The sequence below is a fragment of the Excalfactoria chinensis genome, chromosome 18 (genome assembly GCF_039878825.1).
Source record: "Excalfactoria chinensis isolate bCotChi1 chromosome 18, bCotChi1.hap2, whole genome shotgun sequence".
Taxonomy (NCBI): Eukaryota; Metazoa; Chordata; class Aves; order Galliformes; family Phasianidae; genus Excalfactoria; species Excalfactoria chinensis.
In genome coordinates this window covers 8,698,995-8,719,080 of record NC_092842.1, presented here as the reverse complement: position 1 = coordinate 8,719,080, position 20,086 = coordinate 8,698,995, and the positions used below count along the sequence as shown (strand labels likewise).

The following is a 20,086-nucleotide window of genomic DNA, read 5'->3' as shown; positions in this document are numbered from 1 at the left end:
TTTGATTTGCAGTTAGCATTTCTGTTATGTTTAAATATTCCTGATTCTCTGAAAATTTAGTCTTCAGAGCAAAAAATCTGTTTTGCTATGCCTTGTCCCTAGGCACGCTCTGATATCACACTGGCTGTTGCAATTCAGCTATTAGCTAACTGACCTTAAAAGTCTGCAGATGTTCTACAGGCACTCCTTCTCACTGATCACCTGAACATTTAAAGTGGTTTTCAGATCACTACATCCAGTTGTTTCCTTACTGTAGAGACTGCCACAAAACTGATACAGCTTTCAAGATTTGAGGGGAGCTGTATTTAAAGAAAACACACTTTGCTGAAGTAAAGCATTGCTACTTTCCAGACTGCTTCACTTGCCATTCTTTCTTAAGCAATGCAGTATGCATTTTCACTCACTTGCATGTGAAACAAACAAATCTGGAGGAAGCAGCAGTACACTCTTCCGTGCACATCAGACGTGGGAATTTTTCCATCCTGATGCCTCGTGCTGCCCAGGTCCTCAGAAGACATGGGAAATGGTGTGCCTCAGCAAGGAGAGCACCCTGGACAGGCCCCAGCCTGCAGGAACCCTGGGCAGGTCGCTTTGGAAAGGACTTTGATATCTGCTGAAGTGAAGTGCCACAGGAGGTGCAGACATTTCCCATGCATCAGATGTGTGCTCAGTCTGGGGAGCATGAGGTCACCAGGAGACTGGCTGGGGGGGAAGGGGAATTCCTGAAAGAAAATTTCTTAAAACACTTAATTAGCACTGACTTCTCACACCTAAACTTACTTTAGAAGTGCATTAAGATGAGGAGTACAGAAGAGCTGGACACACCTTCTAAAACTAGGACTGGTGGGTACTACTGAGTAAACTACCTTGTAGCAAACCAGTTGGAGTATCTCTAGCAGCAGTTCCAGGCTAGATGAAAATAAAGAAAATCATAAAAATTTCTTGTTCTCTTGGTTTTAATTACAGCTTAAAAAAAATAAATAAATAAAAAACAAGAAAAAAATAATTAGTCTATACCTCAGAATACAGCATTCTTTTAAAACTTCCCTGACTTCTGTTTCAAGAATTGCAGCAACCAGTATAAACTCCACAAATCCACTGAGGAGGCAACTCTTCAAATACCTGTGGTTTCCCACATTTTCCAAGTAAAACAGAAAGATTTATAGTTTCTCATGTTAAATCTGAGAGGCTAAACTTTGAGAGACATACTTGCCCACCTGCTGCATGTGTATTAGTTCTAGCTGAAGAGAAGTCAATAAAAATGAAGAAAGAAGAATTTGCAGAGCTGGTTGAAGTAATAAGATTTGTTTCAGAGCATCTGATCTTCAGACTAACAGACTTCCAAACAGTTGGACAAGTAAATAAAGCACCACAGGGAACCGCTAGTTGAAATAGGTTACTGCAGAGATGCACACAAAGGAATTCCTACAACTCAGAAAGGGCTGGAGCTATGAAACTCATAACACCAGCTATTGGGATGCATTGTTGACTTCTACAACACTTAGGAGTGAATTCCATACGTATCCAGAGGACTACACAGAACTCTGTTCTCAGCTTTGGATAAATATTAAACCCCTTAACAATTACCACTGAACAACACTATTTTGCACTTCAGTTTGATCCCACACTTAGATGTTTGATTTTAGTTCCATTTTCTCCTGAAAGGAAAGTATAAAGAAGTGTGATACATGTCTTGACATAGCCTTACACATACAAAGGAAAAGGAAATGTCTCAAAAGGTTTTGTCTTTCTTTAGAGAAATTAAAAAAATAAAAATTAAACACAAAGAGTTCACCTATGAATGCTCCTACTGTCCTCCTGGGATTTTTCTGCACCATATATCCATCTCCTCCTGGAATTAGGAAGGATGGAAGTAGAACAGCCCACCAGCAAGTCATTCACAGCAGCACAGAACACAATAAACCAAACCTATATAATAATCACAGCTTAAAGCAAGCAGGGTAGGATGTGTAATACAGTAGGCAGGAGTTTCCTGCTCTGACTGAGCGAAGTGCAGTCAGAGAACAAAGCCAGAGATGTCCCATGTTCATCTAGCTACAAGGGGGTGGAGGTGACACTGTTGTAAGGTGCCATCTGATCAGGACTTCTTTTCTGTGCTTGACATGAATAAGGGGATTAGGATGGCAAGTTTCCGTGAGCTCACTCTATAGGACAAAAGGCCCTGAGGTTTAGTGTCACATTGCCTGACAAAAGTACAGGAGGCTGTCAATCAAGGGCTGCTAGGTACTTGTGTTGGTGACATAATCTTATTAGAAGATAAACCAGTGAAATCCTTTTCATGATGAAAAGTTACATTTAATTGCTCCTTTCCTTTTCTTCTCTTGCTCTTGTTCATTTGTCCATTTAACTTTATTAATGTTAACTATTGCAAGAATATAATGGGGCAAAGATGTGAGCCATCTACACTACAGCTATACTCACAGTAAATGAGCAACTGAGGGTCCAAAACGATGGTAGCATCTGCAGAAACATCATCAGTTGTGATCTTTTAAGCATAAGGTCAGAAGTTACTGAATTAATTAGCAAGTGTACACACGTACGAGGATAAAGTTAAACATTTATGTCAGTAGCTTTAATACAAAAGTAAGCTGGCAAAAAGACTGAAAGACTGGAAAGCTTGGACTCTGTGCAACAAAGGGGAACTTTTAATATTCTTCTAAAGGAGTAAAGTCATGTTAGCCTTAGACATATGTACGTTTCTCGCAGCAATTACAGGTTTGTTTCTTTTTGATTTCGGAAAAACAACTGATGCTGGCAGAGTGAATCACCTTGCGCTGCCCCGTAGCAACCATGGAGAAACACAGCAGTGCCTGGAGGAGTGACCCAGGAGCACAGCTTGATGCCAGGACCTACACTGGGAGTAGAACAGACCTGGCCTACACACACAAGCTGCATGGAAGCGCTCTCAAACCTGAGAAGAAGCACGTGAGGTTTGCATGGTGCTGCCATGAGGAACGAGAGAGAGAGAGGTTGCTTAGCATCCAGCCCTGGTGTCAAGGATGTGACACTGCTGTCTCTGGACATTGTGCAACTGAAACCTATGCAGCCAGCAGCTGCAGTGAGCGCAGCCCACATCCATCTCAACCACATGAAGCACAGCCCCCAGTCATCATAGGACTGATATCCTCATCTGTGGTCCCTCAAACATTCCAGGACAGCCCAAACATCACTCTGTGCCCCCTGCAGCCACTGCACATGACACAGGTTGTACGGCTGGCAAGGCAGCATGCTGCATGCCCTTCTCCTCTCCTATCATAGGCCCTGCCCACAGGCTGTTTGCCCCGGCTGGAGCTCCCTGTAGCATCAGAAGCAGCAGAATGGCAGGAAGCCCTGAAAAGTTATAAAGCTATTCTCCAAATATTTTGAAATTGGGAAAGAAAGTTTGGACCTGATCTTGTTTTAAAAGGACAGACACAACTGAGGCTAGATTTAAAGTCAAGAAGTCTGCCCCACAAATCAAACTGGACACAAAGATTAGCCACGCCTTCGTCAGCAACAGAGTAGGAGAGCTGTTCAGGATACAGTGGCTTAGTCTGCCCCAGAAAATGCCTCTGGGAAGTAAGTAGTTAGTTACTCCAAGTCCCCTGGTTCTTCAGCTGGCAGCGTGTGTAAATAGTTACTGATGAAACTGGGTAAAAGGAACCAGTTATAAATGCAAGATTGCAGCCCAAGCTAGTAGCCATGCTTCTCAAAACAGTTTCCTAAATCACCACGATTGTCACAATTAATGCACTACAAATGTATTCTCTGAAAACTGCTGGTATCATTTCAGTGTCACAGAGTCTAACTAAAATAAGTGTCACACAAAGCACCTGAGTGTGCATATTAGCTAAATAATTTAGGTCCGCAAATGTGAACTGTGCAAAAAAGAAATGAATTCCATTCATTTCACACATACTGTTCCTTATTTCATCCAAATGCCTGTCCAATCAGGAACAAACTAGCATTTGAAGCCAAAATGCTTTGAGAAATTAAACATGAAATTCTCTTATTTTCACTTAGTGAAAAGACAACTGTGAGATCACTGGGCTGCCAAACCATGCCACTGACATTTCACAAACATTTTGCTAGTGTAAATCTAACTCCAGCTTTTGGGAATACAATTTCAAAGCACTGTAAGATATTACAAATCAATTACAAATCAACTACCTGACTTTATTCCCTCCTCCTTTCCCCCCCAAAAAAAAGAACGTTTCTATATTAAGTACATTTACAAAATCCTTTTAAATGTTTGAAATATCATAAAACATTATATCATGTTCAATATCTGCTAGCTCAATGTTAAACACTAAAATCCCCATTAAATAAGTTCAGAAAACTTGCTCACAAATATTTTCTACAAGCTATTTGCTATGCACTCAAATTCCTATCACATTTTCTTCTGAAATCAACAAAAGATGTGGAACCAGATTAGGCTCAAGCTCAGCTCTACCACACAGTGGTACTGGTCATCTTCACGCGAAACGCTGCACTTTGTAGGCTAATCAGTGGAACAGAACTAACACAAAGGAACTTTTAAAAGATTTGAGATCAGCCACCAGAATGAGGACAATGGTGACCTAAATGCAGAAATTTATTTTTACTGATCAAACTTAAGCAAATCCATGAAAGCATTAGGAAGTGCTGTCAACTATAGCTTGAAACCTAAGAAAGTAGTCATTCAAAGCACAGTAGGCCCTTATAAACAGTTAATCCACGCAGCTGCAGTAGTTAAAGCAAACACACTAGCCTTCACTGCACCATCAATTACACCTTCCCAGAAAAAAAAAATTACACAAACTTTGTAGGATTTTTCAGAGAGAAGATGGATTCTTTTGGAGACTTGAGGTCACAACTGGGCTGTTTAAAGTATATTATTAACAAATAAACATTTATTGCAAAAAAAACCCTATAGGCCTTTGGGGAAGAAAATTGTGTTATTTTTGGCATCAAATGACACAAGCCATTTATGACATGAATGGCTATCACCAACAGACTGATGAAATAGCAAATGTCTCCCACTTAACTTCCCCAGGCTTCCTGAATAAACTTTTTCAAACACTTTTTTTTCTTCTGAAATGGCAATAAACTCCATGTAACTTTGGTTTTCTCTCTGTTCTAGTTATTTCAAGACCCATTGCTGGAAAGGGTTGAAGGTACTTCCAGATGGAAGCTGAAGACTCCCCAAAGGCTGGTAAGGTGATGAAAATCACATTGTTAGGGTCTGGGGCTACGCGCTGCCCTTGTTTGTGTGCACTCCTGCTTGAGTGACAACTTGCACTGGCTTTCAAATGGCTGGGTGAAAAAAGCTGAGGTTTAATTGTGGCATCCAACAAACTGAATGAATGTTACAGCTCTTGTCATTGAATGTATCCGCTACACACCCAAACAACCCCTGCCAAAATATGAACTTATTTTGAAGTTAAAAAAGCCACAATTGGAACAGGCTTCAATTATGCTAGACGACCAATATCCATAGGACGTGCAAGAAACAAAGACAACCCACTTGCCTTGGGCTTGTTTTACATCCCCTCTGTAACACCATCATCAGCTTGGTGAGCTCAATGCCATGCAGCCCCCACTGCCCATGGCAGCCCAGCGCTGCCCACAGCCTGGAACCAGACACTGTCAGGCCATGACCATCTGCCTCAAGCAGGAGCAGCAGTGGATGGGAGGAAGCTGCTCAGAGCAAAGTTGCTCTCCCTGTAATTGCCCTGGAATCACTGGGGATTCTCCCACATAAAATTAATGCAGGCGCCATCAAGGCTAATTTACTCCACGCCCACAATGCCATGCTGGAGAACTGGCCCAGGCAGGGAGGCTGAGGACAGAGCTGGCAGGAGCTGCCCGCCACACCAGCACCACCTCCACCTGTACTGCTCATCAGAATGGGCCCCTGGCAGCAGGCAGAGCCCTGCCAATGGCCAGTGTGCAGCCAGAGCTGGGAAGGCAGGGAGCCCACAGCCATGAGACACCCTGCATGCACCCCACATACACTCCACATGCATTCCCCTGGGCTGTGGCAGCTGGCAGTGTGCTCAGCACCATCCCAGTGACCCTGTTAAGGGCGTAGCTGCTCACTGCAGCCTTCTGTTCCCATGGGCTGACTCATTGTGTGCTGCAGATCCAACCACAAAGCCTAGCAGGTTCAAACCAACGATACCAAGCAGTGATAACATCACTGCAGAATTTCACATTCCATTTACTCCCTCAAACATTTCTACTCTGTTTGTAATTTTGCAACATTTTATATACTGTTCTTAATAATAACCCATCCTTTGTACTATGCATACTTCCATCCATACAAAACCAGAGCATTACTTGTCTTTTCACGAACTCATACACACAAACAAAAGTGCACATGCAGGACATGGTCCTATCTGGTATGAGAGTGAGTACTCACGCAAACACCAACATAAGCGTAAGTAGCACGTGGATACAACACATCTCATATCAGTCCTTTGTGACTTTTTAAAGAGAAACGTGCAGGCAGTTTCCTTGCAGCCCAGAAACATCTTGTTAAATGAAGTGCCAATGTAAGCAATTTTGCTCATATGTGCATAAATAAAAGTGAGAATGCATCCTTGTGATGCTTCTGCACACTTTGCTCATAAGAAAGTGACTCCTCAGCACAGCAGCATTACTGCCACTGCATCCACACTGGGAGCAGGGACTGCAGCTGCCTAGAGCCTCACACTGCCTCAGAGCCATATGCCAAGGTGCCCCCCCCCACCACATCCTGCCTGGCTCAGGTCAGCCTCACCTGGCAAGCAGGACACAGGCAGCAGGCCCAAGCCCCAAGGAGAGCTGTGCACACCATGGGGCCCTCAGTAGCATGGTACAGTAGGGCCTGCTGCTCCCAGGCCGGCGCCAGTGATGGCTTGTAGCCCAGGTCCTGCTCCCACCACAGCCAGCCTGTGCTCCTCAGGCTAGCAGCTGCAGCAAAGCCCTGACACCAGGCCTGGGGCTCACACCTTTTGATCCCTAGGTGCAGGCACACATTCTGCAGGACTCTTCTGGGGACGTTCCTCCATATGGCTTCGGCCTACCGAGTCTTCCTTAATCACCTCTAGTATAAAGCATAGAGTTTAAGCATCATAACCTGAAAGCTAAATAAGACCGTCTGAAAACATAGGGAGGTGCATACATTCTTCTGATGCTGAGCCTGTGTGATTGTCTGCAGGTAACAAAAAACAGACCAACGTGTAATACAGCTATGATCAACAGAACCACTCCAGAACTTTTTTTGCTGTTCCTTTTCTTCTCTTTCTTCTTCGTCTGTAAGTCTGGATTCTAATCATTAACAATCAGAGACTGAAGCACTAGAAATACACTACATGTATTTTCCCAGTGAGTTGTCCTAATGCCATAACGCAACAGTAAGTGCAGCAACAACAGTACTGTAGCAAAGTCATAGGCTGCAGCAAGCAAGGATATGCTCAAATACAACAACCATGGACACAGAAATAATCTAAAGCAGCTGCTTACCTTCAGAAGACCTCAGGTACACGAGCATCTCCAACAAGATACCTTTTGCCTGCACTGCCAATTCTTAAATGAGGTCTGGGCAGGGGTGGATCCTGGCTCCATCTCTTCTGGTCACTCAGGCACACTGTATACACCTGAACACCCCTGGTCTGGCCCTGCCTTTCCACCGCGTGCTCAATCACCACTGCAAGCTGTGACTTAGCATTTCTGCTGCAGCTGTGAACACAGAGACAACTGCCAGCATGCACAGGAACATGAAGCAAGAACTGGAGCTTATTTTTGTCAAGATGCTTGGTGAAGACAGAGATGAGTTCCTAATGCCTTGTGGCCAGCACCGTCACCTAACTCAGGGCTCGCCACTGCCCTCACCGGCTACAGTAGGAGCTGAGCTATGGAGTCACTCCACGTACAAATCCTCCATTGTCCATGAGGTCCATACTAGAACCCAGCTGAGAGCCAACTCACAATGTAATGTGACATACTTAAGGCTGTTTAGATCTACAGGAAGCCTGTCCCTAAAAGCTTCAGTGAGCAGCTATACCAAGTTCTTTCCAGACATTTGCTGTCAGGAAACCTGACCCTGCATGACCCTGCAAGCCGCTGCAGGCAGGGCCATTGGCTCCCATCGTGCTGCTCACTGAGCCCTGACTGAGGATTTGCCAGCCCAGGCCCCTGCGAGAGCTGAGGGATGGGCAGCAGCCATGGCCCAGCACAGGGAGCAGCGCTAGGAGGTCTAGGAGCGTCTGCTGGCTTTGGCCTGAGCTGCAGCCCACCACCCTGCAGCACCACGGCTGTTCTCCAAGGCCCACAGATAGGTGCTGACTTGAGCCTGCATGTTCAAGCCTTCATGGAGAGGAAATTCAGCCTGCAAGTTAGGACAATTAATACCCATGTAGGGGAGGAGGGAGGATCAGTTTCATTTCACAGAAAGTCAGATGCGCAGACATCCCAGCAGCCACACAGACACTGGGGGCCACTGACCCATATGTAGCAGGAGGACGGACCAGGCAACACAGACTGCTGGAAGCATATGAGGTGAGGACAGGGCTGCATGCCTGCCCAGTTGCACCCGATGCTGAGTGGGACCCCATACAGTGGGAGCACCCTTCGCTCCCCCCGGCTCTCCACCCTCCAGCAGTCCCTGCAATTAGCCCTTCTGTGACTCCTGACCATGTGGAATGTTCCTGTGAGGCTTGCAAGGCCGGGACATGGGCCTGTTCCTGGCCAAGATCAGCCACAGCAGCGAGGGCACAGCACCACTTAAATAAATAAATGGAGGGCTGCTGCAGGAGAGGTTGCTTAATGCTGAACATTGCATACAAAGAAATGTCTGCTGAAGATCCTGAACATTTATGGATGGTACTGGGCTACCAAGCTACCACATGTGGCTGTACCCTGCTGCACCAAAGGTTCCCCCAGCCAGAGGCTGCTTGCAGTCATTTCAGTGTTTTGTTTTGTGGTTTTGGGTTGTTTCTTTTCCATTTTGTGACTCACTCTATTTCCTGGTTTTCTATAGTGCTTTCTTGGGATTTTCTAATAAACCTGTTCTGTACAATACAGAACTAAATGGTCATCTCATCTCACGTGCATTATCAAAAGAAACCTCAGCAAACAGACAACCCTCTATGAAATTGCAATGAAGAGAAAATTAGAAATCAGATTTCTAATGGGAAGTTGCAAGAACAGGTTCTATCAAGTGATAAAAAAATGGCAGCTGTATGTCTAAGGATAGGATCCCACAGGCTGAAAACAGCCAATCCATGGAGCGGCTGTCAATGACACTGCAGTCTTTCTCACTCCCAGGTTCTGGTGTGTACCACCACAGCTCCACAGAGCTTCCACTGACCCTGGCTCCACTGGACCAGCATACACTACCCCAGCCACATTGCTCACATCCTTCTGTAGGAAACGTGCTTTCTTACCAATATACAAGGAATACACAACTGCTAAATTTGTAAGGAGAAACCACTGTGAGGGCAGTGATGCTTGTCAGTCTGATAGAATAACGTGAGTAATCACTAGTCGTAATAAATGCTTTAAAACACTATTAGTCATTTCTTCTGCAAATCTGCTTACTTCCTATCATAATAACAACCTATAATAAAAGTAGCAAGTATGAAAAAGAGTATGGGTGTAGACTGTTACGTAAAGACCTTTATGTTTTGTTTTTTTAATCAGTGAATGCTGATTCAGGTTACGCTAAGAAGCAAACATATGAGAGCAAACTTCCTAACAGCTACCAGGAGGATTTGGTCCTCAGCATGTGCACATAAATTCTATTAGCTCTTACTGGGAGAGTGCATGTGCACACTTGTACATTATAAATAATACACTGATTGCAGTAAAATCAAGAGCCAAACTCTATCCTTTGATGAGAGAGGATAGCTCTCATTGAAGTCAATAGGAACTGCATGTTCACAAGTTCATGTCAACATTTGCAAAGGAAATTTTTTTGCATATTAAAAATAATATGTCGTATGTTTTGGAAGCAAAGCAATGACCTCTCTCTCTCACAAGTGTTCTCCGTAAACATTCTGGCTTGTTACAGAGTATAAACCCTCACCAAGTTCCTAAGAAAAAAGCTATTCCTTCTTTACGTTGATATTAAATGGCACTTAATCAATTCACACTGTAGCAGTTCAGTTGTATCTATAATGAAGCTGACTGTAAAATTTCAAAACCAACAAAATAACACACTGGAATTAATCACTTTAACACAAATTCCTTTAACACAACCTTGCAAATGTCTACTTGTTTAGCAGCCCACGGCAAACAGGTTTTTTTAAAAGAGAGTAAAATTCCCTCCATCCAGCCTGAGCATCGCTGTATGAAGCACACAGACAGGTCTGAGGTGGGCTGGTAGATTTCCATCTCAGTCCTGAAAAGTTGTAACAGATTTTGGATTCCTGTAGTAACATAAACTGAACACTTTATTTTCTATAGGCAGGGTTTACTTAACGTTGCATACAAGTTGCCTCATTTTAAGGGCTTTCCTTCTACATAAACTCTATTAAAATTGCATAATTTGCCATGTGTGATGTTTTCTACTAATAAGGTGCATTTGGTATCCAGTAAAGGGCAGTGGCATTACATATATACCATGTGTGTGTTGGCTGTATAAAAGGAGAAAATCCTTAATGGCAATTTATTTGGTAACAACCAGAGCCTATTTGCTGAGAACTGCCGTTCACTTCCAGGATTCTGTTCCTGTCTCCTCCTCACATCACTGTAGCGATGATGAACTGCCTGGACATTCATAACATCACTGATGCCATGGCTGGCTCTGATCTCAGGACTGCGTCAGCAGAGTGATTGCACAAGTTTGTCAAGATACATTCAAAGCAATTGCAGGCACACCAAAGGGTAAAACAAAAGCAAGACAGTATTTCATTTGAGGAATATCATTCTAGCCAAAGCAAGTTCATGAATTTAAAGTAAATTTTAAAATTGTGGTATATCTATCTATCTATCTATCCATCTATCTATCTATCTATCTGTATGTATGTATAAAACAACATTGAAGATCTGCCTCAATTTCAGCTTGAATTTAACAGAGTATCCAGAAACAGTGAATAATTTGCCTGAGCAAGGCAAGCAAGACTGAGGTCTATATCAGTGTGTGTGCTATAAACAGCAAAGAAAATCATATTTAAAACCAAAAGTCATCTTGTTCTACCTTAAAGGTTTTGTTCCCCTGTGCCCTCTATTCTTGAACTCAGAAGTCTAACTTGATTTTTTATATTTCTTTTACAATAGATATTAATTTATTCATGTTTTGTTTTATTGTATTTAGTCATTAAAGGAAAAAAAGTGGAGCATCTTTCCCTAAATGCTACCAGTGCTGTTAAAAGTTCTCACTGCAACATCATCTTATTCCGTTTTTACAATACCTTCTTGTAGAAAACACTTCTATAACAAAAAACAAACAAACAACAACAACAACAACAAAAAAACAACACAACACAACAGATCTAATATTTTCTATCAAGAAAAAATCATTCCTCAGTGGCACAGGTGTATATTCGACAATCATTCCTGGCTCACTTGATATGTTTATTCCAACTCAGTTAAAGAAAGGAAAATTCTGTTCTTCATAGCACCCATCTAACTGCACTGTAACTCCTCTCGTTTCAGAACCTGGCTGCCTGCAGCTCAGCTGGCAGGGTTCACACTGCACTGCTGTTGTACACCCAGCCAAACTCTTTGTTTCAGAACAAATGTGGAGGTTGGATATTTTTAATGAACAAGACAGTGTCGTTTCACTATGAGTCAATCTTTGCCTTCTGAGTAATGCAGCTATCCCCAAATCAAGCCAAAACACCTTTCTGCCACACAAACCATCCAAGAGCAATACATGGTTTGTTTACCTTTACTGGAGATTGCTGCACCACTCACTCCACAGCTTTATTTATTTACTTGCTTGCTTTCTCACTTCACTGAAGCAAAAATCAGTCTTATAAGCAAAAGAAATCCCTGCTTTTTTGTTTGTTTGTTTTCTGCAAGTTTGTCTTCTGACCTGAAATGTCCTTTTTAAAGGGTACCATAGTGTTCTTATTCCATTTCACTGCTGTTTAAAATTCATAGCTGTTGTCAATCTGCACTTTATGCAACTCATCAAATACACATCATCAGTTGAAGCAGTAGAAAACTGCTCTCCAATGTTATCACAAAATATTACCATTATGAACCAACAATTCTTCCAAAACTGCCAATAGTACGACACAGCACGAGAAGCATTGTGCAAAGCAGATACAGTGTGGGCTTGCCTGCTCTTCAGCACAGCAATGATAAGCAAAAAGAAGTATTTCAACAGCCCCCTCTTCCCCGTTACCCCACTGAGTTGCCAGCAGCAGTCTGTGCACTTCTTTAAGGCAGGGCGCTGGGCTGTGCGGTCTCTGAGCATGTGTCTGTGTGCCCAGCTGCACGGCAAGGGCAGCACGTTTGGCTTTATGGATTTCCTTACACTGAAGGCCCCATCCTCTTTCGGGTGCACTCCAACCTCCTGCTGCCTTGCACTGTGAGCATGTGGGGAACTTGAGCTCACGTCCAATAATTACTTAATCTGCTGCATTCTTCATGCCAGCAGGAGGAGGTATTAAACAAAACGAAATCAATTCTTGTTACAAGAGGAACAGGAGTGAAGAAAAGCAGGGTGAGTATAAATCTCACTTTGGTGAATTTTGCCTGGAATGAAAAACAAAAAATTACAGCTGCAAGAAAAAGCACTCCTTTTTCTTCTGCAAATTTGTTTCCATCTATCTGACTATGGTACGCAGCCTCTGCCACCACCTTTCAAGCTCACAAGAGCAGTAAGCACTTCAAGGCATTTCTGTTTTGTAGCCTGCTCTGCAACAGAGGAAGAGATGTATACGTTTACAATTAAAATACATTAATAAAATAATTAGTCTAAAAATTTCTATTATAATCGAGCTATTTTATCACAGTATATTATTGATGATTGAAAAGGTGTAATGGATGTCTTTGAATTAGCTCAGTAGTTTAGACCAAAAAATAATGGATGCAGTTTCTTAAGAGGATAAAGAGCACTCCCGTTCATTTTATACTGGTGAAGAAATTTCAGTAGTGTATATCATATATATTAGTTATTTTTTCTAAGCTTGAAAGTATTATAAACTAGCCTCTTATTAATATAATTGCATATTGCCTATGTTGCAAAATGATCCTCTCTATCATTTTCTACCGCAGATAAAACTACACATTACCACTGCAATTGTTTTGTCTAGTGAGGTTACCATGCTTGTCGAAGGAAACAAAATGTCTTCCCAGACTCTTAAGACATGTTCCACTCCACATCTCTGTGACAGTTCTTCACCTTAACTCTCAACCTAGCTCAGCTCTGTGCCGGTTCTGTCGGTCTGAGGCTGCTTCCAGACCTGCACAGTTATCTTCTCTGCAGCCCCTGTCCATGTCCACAAGGAGATAGATTCTTGCTGACACCATGGGGACCTGAGGGGGCTCTGCCTGAACTCCTGCAATTTTGCTTACGTCATCTGCACAAACAACAGTTACGTTTCCTCAGCACTCTTGCTTTTGGAATTGTTTGGAGGTGCTACTAAAGCCCACTCTTACAGACGTTAAACCTGGCCAATGTGTCCAACAGCGCGGGACTGTTTGCATTTTCAGAAAAAAAAAAAAAAAAAAAAAAAAAAAGAAGAAGAAGCCAGAGTATTTCAGACACTTTTAAAAGCATTTTTAGTGGATGACATAACTTTAATCATTGCTGTACGTCCTGAGCGTGTGCCTATGTTATTCCTCATTCGTAAGTTCCAGTCTATCCTAACGCTATCGCGCAGTCACACACAGGGAGCACTGCCAGCCCAGCGCAGCAGGCACACGGAGCTGAGCGGGACAGCACCGCACTGATTAACAGTGAGCCTGCTTGAAAGAAAAAAACAAAGGAAAACTGAAAACGAATCAAATCTTCCTGTTAACACACAGTATTGCCCATTCTGCATGAAGCACAACTTGAGAGCTTGAGTCACTTCTTACGCCTTGAATTCTGCCTACATTCCACAGCCTGCTCTCATGGCAGAAATGCTTTCCCTCTCTCTTTCCCTCCCTTTCTGTCTGTCTCTCTCTCTGGAAGAAAAATAACCTCCATGAAAATTAGAGACATTTATTAATAGGAAGCTTTTGTCTTCTTTCGAATATAAAAACACAGCTGAATCAGGAAGCATCGCACTCAGTATTAAGCTCATGTGAAAAAACTCACAAAATCTGGGGGAGTAAACATTGACACAGCAACAAGGTTTCACAGCACTTTGTTTCCTTCCTGCTAGGTACGAGCTGCTCCGCGCTGCTCTGACACAGAAAGTAGAGACACGGGCAAGGAAGGACTCAAAGATGAAGAATGGTACAAATAGGTACCAGAAATATATTGCAAGTACTTCTTTAGCAGCATCCAATAATGATGCTAAAACAGTGCCTGACACGTAGTCAAGAATCTAACAAAAATCTACATACTTCTCTTTCCCACTCTAAGCAAAACTTAAAATGCGTTAATGAAAAATGATGAAATATGAACTGTGATGGCCCATTATGCTGTTCCCTAAACAAATGACCACCTTTACAGCCTTTATGTTTAGAGAGAATTCTAGAATAAGAATATGGATCTTTCTCAAAATTATATTTGTTTTGCGTAGATATAAAAATGTAACCTGAGATGGTTATTGTTCATGGCATAGATGTATTTAAATGTCAGGAGTAAGTGGGGCGAATTGTTACATAGCAAGGAGCAATGAGAAGAAAACAAAGCAGAAGAAAAGCAGAATCACAAAAAATAGAGGAAAAAGGAAAATACAAATGGAAAAGAAATGTAATATTAACATTAATGTTTTACAGCAGGAAGCATTATTATGAGTGATACAACAAATATAATCTGAGTCTAACTACACAAAACACCTATTTTTGAGAAGCGTTCATTTTAAAGGTTTCAATTTATCAGGGGAAAAAACAAAAAACAAACAAAAAAAACACAACGACAACAAAAAAACAAACTTCTATAGAAAAAGTTGCAAATGTAAGGTTCCAAATGGGCACCAATCCTGCAGTTTGGCAAAGCTCTCATTAAAATCAAAGCAATTTTGTTTGACTCAGGTTTGCAAGAGTCTGCCCTCCTGGTGCTGTTGTTCTGCTCCGTATTTTTCCCTAAAAGCCTTGCAATCAAAGGTATTGCATCCATCTAAATATTACATCTTAGCAAAGTAAACACTTCACATGAAATCAACAGACTGGTACGTACTTTTCAAGAAAAAATGTTGAATTGCACTGCTATGAAAACAGCATAGAATGCACACACAGCAAAATGCAGGTTCTGCTGATAGACCAACAGTATTTTTGCGATCAATTAGATTTATCAGGCACCTCTGACTGCTTCAAACTGTGCTTGGGCCACTAAGCCATCCTCCCCCCCCCCCGGATTTACTCCAACATTCCAAGCACAGGGGTAGCATCAGACAGCTAACATTTTTTATTAAATAATAATAATAATAAAAAAAGACAAATATTTGTAGCCTCCCCCCTAATGCCAAATGCCCTCATCCCAGGATGGGCAGGAATTGTTCCTGACCCAGTGAAAGGTTTAAGGTCTGATATCTGACCCATCAGAAGCTTGCTTTCATTAGAAAGACGAGACAGCAGCTTTCCAAAGATACGCACACAGCGCTTGATTATAGTCCTGGGAGTTCTGGAGAAATCTGACCTTTAAATTACATTACTACATACAGAAAATCTATTTAAAGTACATTTCAGCAACTAAGATATTTCAGTAATCTTTACTCTCCCTCTTCTATTTTTTTCGGAGATCTCTAAACAGGACGCAATAACAGAAATAACACCTGACATTACTGAAACTGCTCTTCTGGACCGACACTGTCCCAGCTCTGCACCCCCAGCACCGGGCAGCTCTGTGAGCAGGAGCTGCTGCTGCACTCCTCCTCCGCACCGACAGAACCCATTGCCTGCATCATGCCGCTGTGGAAGCAGCCTGCGTGTCTTTATGGCTCTTTTGTACTTCAGCTATCGCAAAAGATGGTTTCTCTACGTCTAAAACACAGCAGACAGGGAAAGCACACAAGCAATGTCATCGCAGTTTCATGTTTGTTCTTTTGGGCTAGTAAAATTTCAGAGAAAACAAATGTGGATGTACTGTGTCTCCCCTCCCCTTTCCATGAGCTCCTTCTGCTGTCAGTCCTTAGGGGCACACACAGCAGGCCACCATGTAATGCCACACTAGGTGCTGGGATGCAACAAAGGCCAACATGTTGATATCTTTTTATTGCTCGTCAGCCTGCTTACCCCGCTTACCCCTAAATAATCGGACCCCTTTGATAACACAGAAAATTCTGACGAAGTTACATTTCTATTTGCAGTCAAGGAAGTTTCTCTCCCCCCAAAGTAATACTCCTACCACCTTGCTTTTTGACTTGCAAAATGCTTTCCTTAACTTTACAGAAAAATAAGGATAGGACAGAAGTGATACATTTATAAGCATAAATATTTATCTTGCTAAATAACGTCCTTTGTTTGTATGTATGTTTTATCAGGTAACCTAACAGCTATTTTGAATTCCTTCTCAGTTAAGAAAAGTTCCTAAGACAACATTGCCTACATAGGCAGAAGTTTCATTCACTCCCCAGTAGAGCCACTGTGGTGGTGCGTTTTTATTTTGCGTAGAAGTCAAATACAAAGTATATGGAGACATTTCCCTAATAGCAGCCCGAGCAAACACAAATATTGCTAAAGCCTCAGCCCCACAATGGCAGGACTGCAGCAGAGCAGCAGAGAACTCTGGTTTACTTTCATATGAAGTACCCAGGCCCGTAGAAGATTCTTTAATAGCATGCTGGTAAGGGCTGCAGTATGAAATAACATGTTTTGTTGTAAGTCCTAAACAGGGGGACATTTATCTGGGCCATTTATACAAGAGTTATAACCCTAACAATATTTATACTCAGCATGTCATGTTAGCATTTACTACCAGTTTCCATGGAGATGGATTTTCATGCTGTAGCTATGAAATGCACATTGTTGCCACTAAGCCACTTCAGGCCTTTCTGGAAGCCTGCTGAATGCCTGACAAAAGTTGATGCAAACCAATAGTTGTTGTTCTTTGTTTGTTGCCAGACTTCTAGCAGAGCCATATTATGTTCTAGTGATTGAAGTGCCCATGTTCGCCCCCCTCCCGGCACAAAAAGGATCCTCAATTTCGGTGACAAGCATGAAGTGGGCTTCTGCAGGGGAGGACAAACACCACGCAGGGCCGGAGCTCTGTCTCCGCACAAGGACACGGCGCGGCAGGAGGCCGCTTTCCCGACAAAGCCTGACATTTTGGGGACAAAGTGTAAATAAAATAAAGCGCGGGGAGCTCCCGGGCCCGTGAGGAAGGAGGCAGCGCCGGGCTCCTCCTGCCCCGCCCGGCCGCGGTGCCACGGCCGGCGCCAGCCCCTGCGGGCACGGCCCCGTTCACCTCCACATACCCCCGCACGGCTCCGCGCTCGCTCCCCCTCCGCCGGGCAGATGCGCCCCTACGGCCCCGCGCGGTCACCTCGGAGCTCGCCGCCCGCACGCGGCTCCTCCGGGCTCCTCCCGGCCGGGTCGGCGCCCGGGCGCGGCGAGAGGGACGTGGCTCCCGGGGCCGTCCCCACGCAGCGCCGGCGCCGCGGGCGGCTACGGGACGGGTCTCGGCCTCGGGCGGACGGAGCCCGCCAGCCCGGCTCCCCGTGACGGTGCCCCCGAAGGTCGCGTGCGGACAGCCGGACGGGCCGCCCCCTCCGACGGCACCGCGGAGCGCAACGGGTCCAAACGCGAGGACGTTTGGACTCGGCGTTATTTCAGCGCAACGCTCGTTTCCAGGCGGCCGCTCCGCCCCGGCTCTGGGGTCCCCGCCGCCCTCAGCAGCCCCGGGCGCTGCCCCGTTCCTGCGGCGCTTTGGGCGTCCGCACGCCCGCGGCTCGGAGTCGGCTCGGAGCCTCGCGGCGCTCCTCCGGGCCGGGCCGCGCCGCCGAGCCGAGCCGCGCCGAGCCGGTCCGGGCCGCGCCGGGCGCACGGTGCTCTTACTGTTGGTAGTCCTGTTTGCAGTAGAGCTTTCGGTCCCGGAAGTAGCAGCTGGTGGTGAGGGCTTGCTGACACACCGCGCACTGCAAACACTCCTCGTGCCAGGAGGACTCGTTCACCCTCATGAGAAAGCGATCCGAGATGGGCCTCTGGCAGCCTTCGCACACGGCCTGGTGCGGGCACTCCGACCCTGTGAACGGCAAAGCGCGGCGTGAGGCGGCGGAACGGCCCCCGGCCCCGAGCTCGGCGGCACCGCTCGGAGCGGCCGCTCCCGGCGCCTGCCCCGAAGTGTCACTCGCGCTCCCGCAGCCCGCGGTCAGCCCCGCACGGCGCAGCCCGGGACGGCACGGAACCGCGGAGCGTCTGCTCTGGGACACGGCCGAGGAGCGAGCGGGACTCACCCAGTAATACTCCGAGCGTGGCCGGACCCGAGCGCAGCGGGTGATCTTCCATCTTGATGCCGTCCAGCATCTTGGCGCAGTCCGTCGGGCCGCGCGGGAAGCACCTCTCCAAGGACTCGGGGCCCGAGGCGATGTCCATACGGGGCGGCGGCGCGGGGGAGCTGGGGACTGCGGGGCCGCGCACCCCGCGTCGGGCCGAGCGCGGGGCGCTGCGCTGCCAGGAGGAGGGAGCGCTTTTACTTTTATCTGGGAGACATGAGGCGCGCTTCCTGCCGGCGGTTCCAGAGACGGGGGGCAGAGGAACGAGCCGGCGCCGTACCCATGGGGCGGCCGCGCTACACGGGCGCGCACATTGCCGCGCACGCAGCGCGGGACGGCCGCGGTGTCACCTGCTCCTGGCAGCGCCAAGCCCCACGCCCGCAGGAGGGCCCTCCCGGGGCCGGGCCGGGCGGAGCGGTGGGGCCGGGCGGCGGCGGGGCTTCCCGGCGCTCCGCAGCCCCTGTGCCATGCGGCGTCCCGAGGAGCCGCGCCGTTTAGAGCAGGGGCCGCGGCGGAGGAACACACCCCCCGGCGCCTCACCCCTCCTCAAACTTGCTGACATTTGAACTCCATTGGTGCGCGCGGTATCGCTGCGCCGCGGTGATCCGTCTCCTCGACGTCAAATAGTGCCCTGGCCCCGGTGGGCCCCCGCAGCCCCCGAAGCGCGGCGGCACCCGGGGCGCGGGGCGGGCGGGCTTCGCGCACCCCGGGGCGGCCCGGCCCGGCTCGCCTCTACTCCGGCCGCGGGGCGCAGACCGGGTGCGGAGCCGGAGCGGGGCCCGGGCTGGGGACCGGGGACCGGGGACCGGGAGGAGAGAGCGCGGCCGCCGAGGAGCGCGGCGGAGCGGCGTCCGCAGCCCCGAGCCTCAGCTCTGCTGCGTCCGGCCGGGCGGCAGCCGAGAGCCGGCGACGCGGCCCGACGGCGGCTCCTGGCTCCTGCCCAGCGGTACGTAGCTGCGCCGCTTCCCCCGCTTCTGACGGCCCCCGGCCGGGCACGGGCAGGTGGCGGCGGGGCCCGACCACAACGGGCGGCCCTCGAGCGGCAGCCGCCGGGGCCGCGCCCGATCCCCGAGCTGGCACCTGGCGGGGGCCGGAGTCGCCTCGCCGCTGCCTCCTGGGTCCGCGCCAGCCCGGAGCCGAGAGCTGCTCCCGGCTCGGAGCTCCTGGCGGCCCACGGAGGGGCCCGGCCCGAGGGATCGCCCGGCTGCCCCGCGTCCTCCCGGCGGCACCGATTTGGGCTGAGGGTGGCGGAGCGGCCCGCGCTGAGCCCGGGACCGTTCCGTGAGCCATTCGTACATAATACTTCGTGCCGAAGGGTTCAGATATGCTGTGCTTTTTCGTACTCTTAAATGCAAAAGTACTGAAACGCGTAGATGCTCCGTGTTTATATACACAATGCGCATATATGCATGTGAAAAATCAACAACAACCAGATTTTAATATATCACGCTCTTCTATTTTCTTGTTCGGAACCGATCCACGAATAGCGAGACACAGCGATCTCCGCACGTGGGACAAAGATCTCCCGAGCTCCCGGGGATCGCGCTTTCCTTTCGTTTTTGTTTCACTGCTGATACTGTTAA

At 46.7% G+C, this 20,086-nt stretch overlaps 1 protein-coding gene across 2 annotated transcripts in view; it reads right to left on the bottom strand.

The window, feature by feature from the left end:
• Positions 1 to 19,027, bottom strand: part of LMX1B (LIM homeobox transcription factor 1 beta) — a 95,219-nt gene extending 76,192 nt beyond the window's left edge. For both annotated transcript variants that reach the window (XM_072352795.1, XM_072352796.1), the window contains exons 1-2: positions 18,465 to 19,027; positions 18,067 to 18,253 (exon numbers count right to left, since the gene is read on the bottom strand). In XM_072352795.1, coding sequence (XP_072208896.1) covers positions 18,067 to 18,253; positions 18,465 to 18,603 — 326 coding nt within the window. In that variant the 5' untranslated portion in view covers positions 18,604 to 19,027. The remainder of the gene's footprint in view (positions 1 to 18,066; positions 18,254 to 18,464) is intronic.
• Positions 19,028 to 20,086: the final 1,059 nt, after the last annotated feature.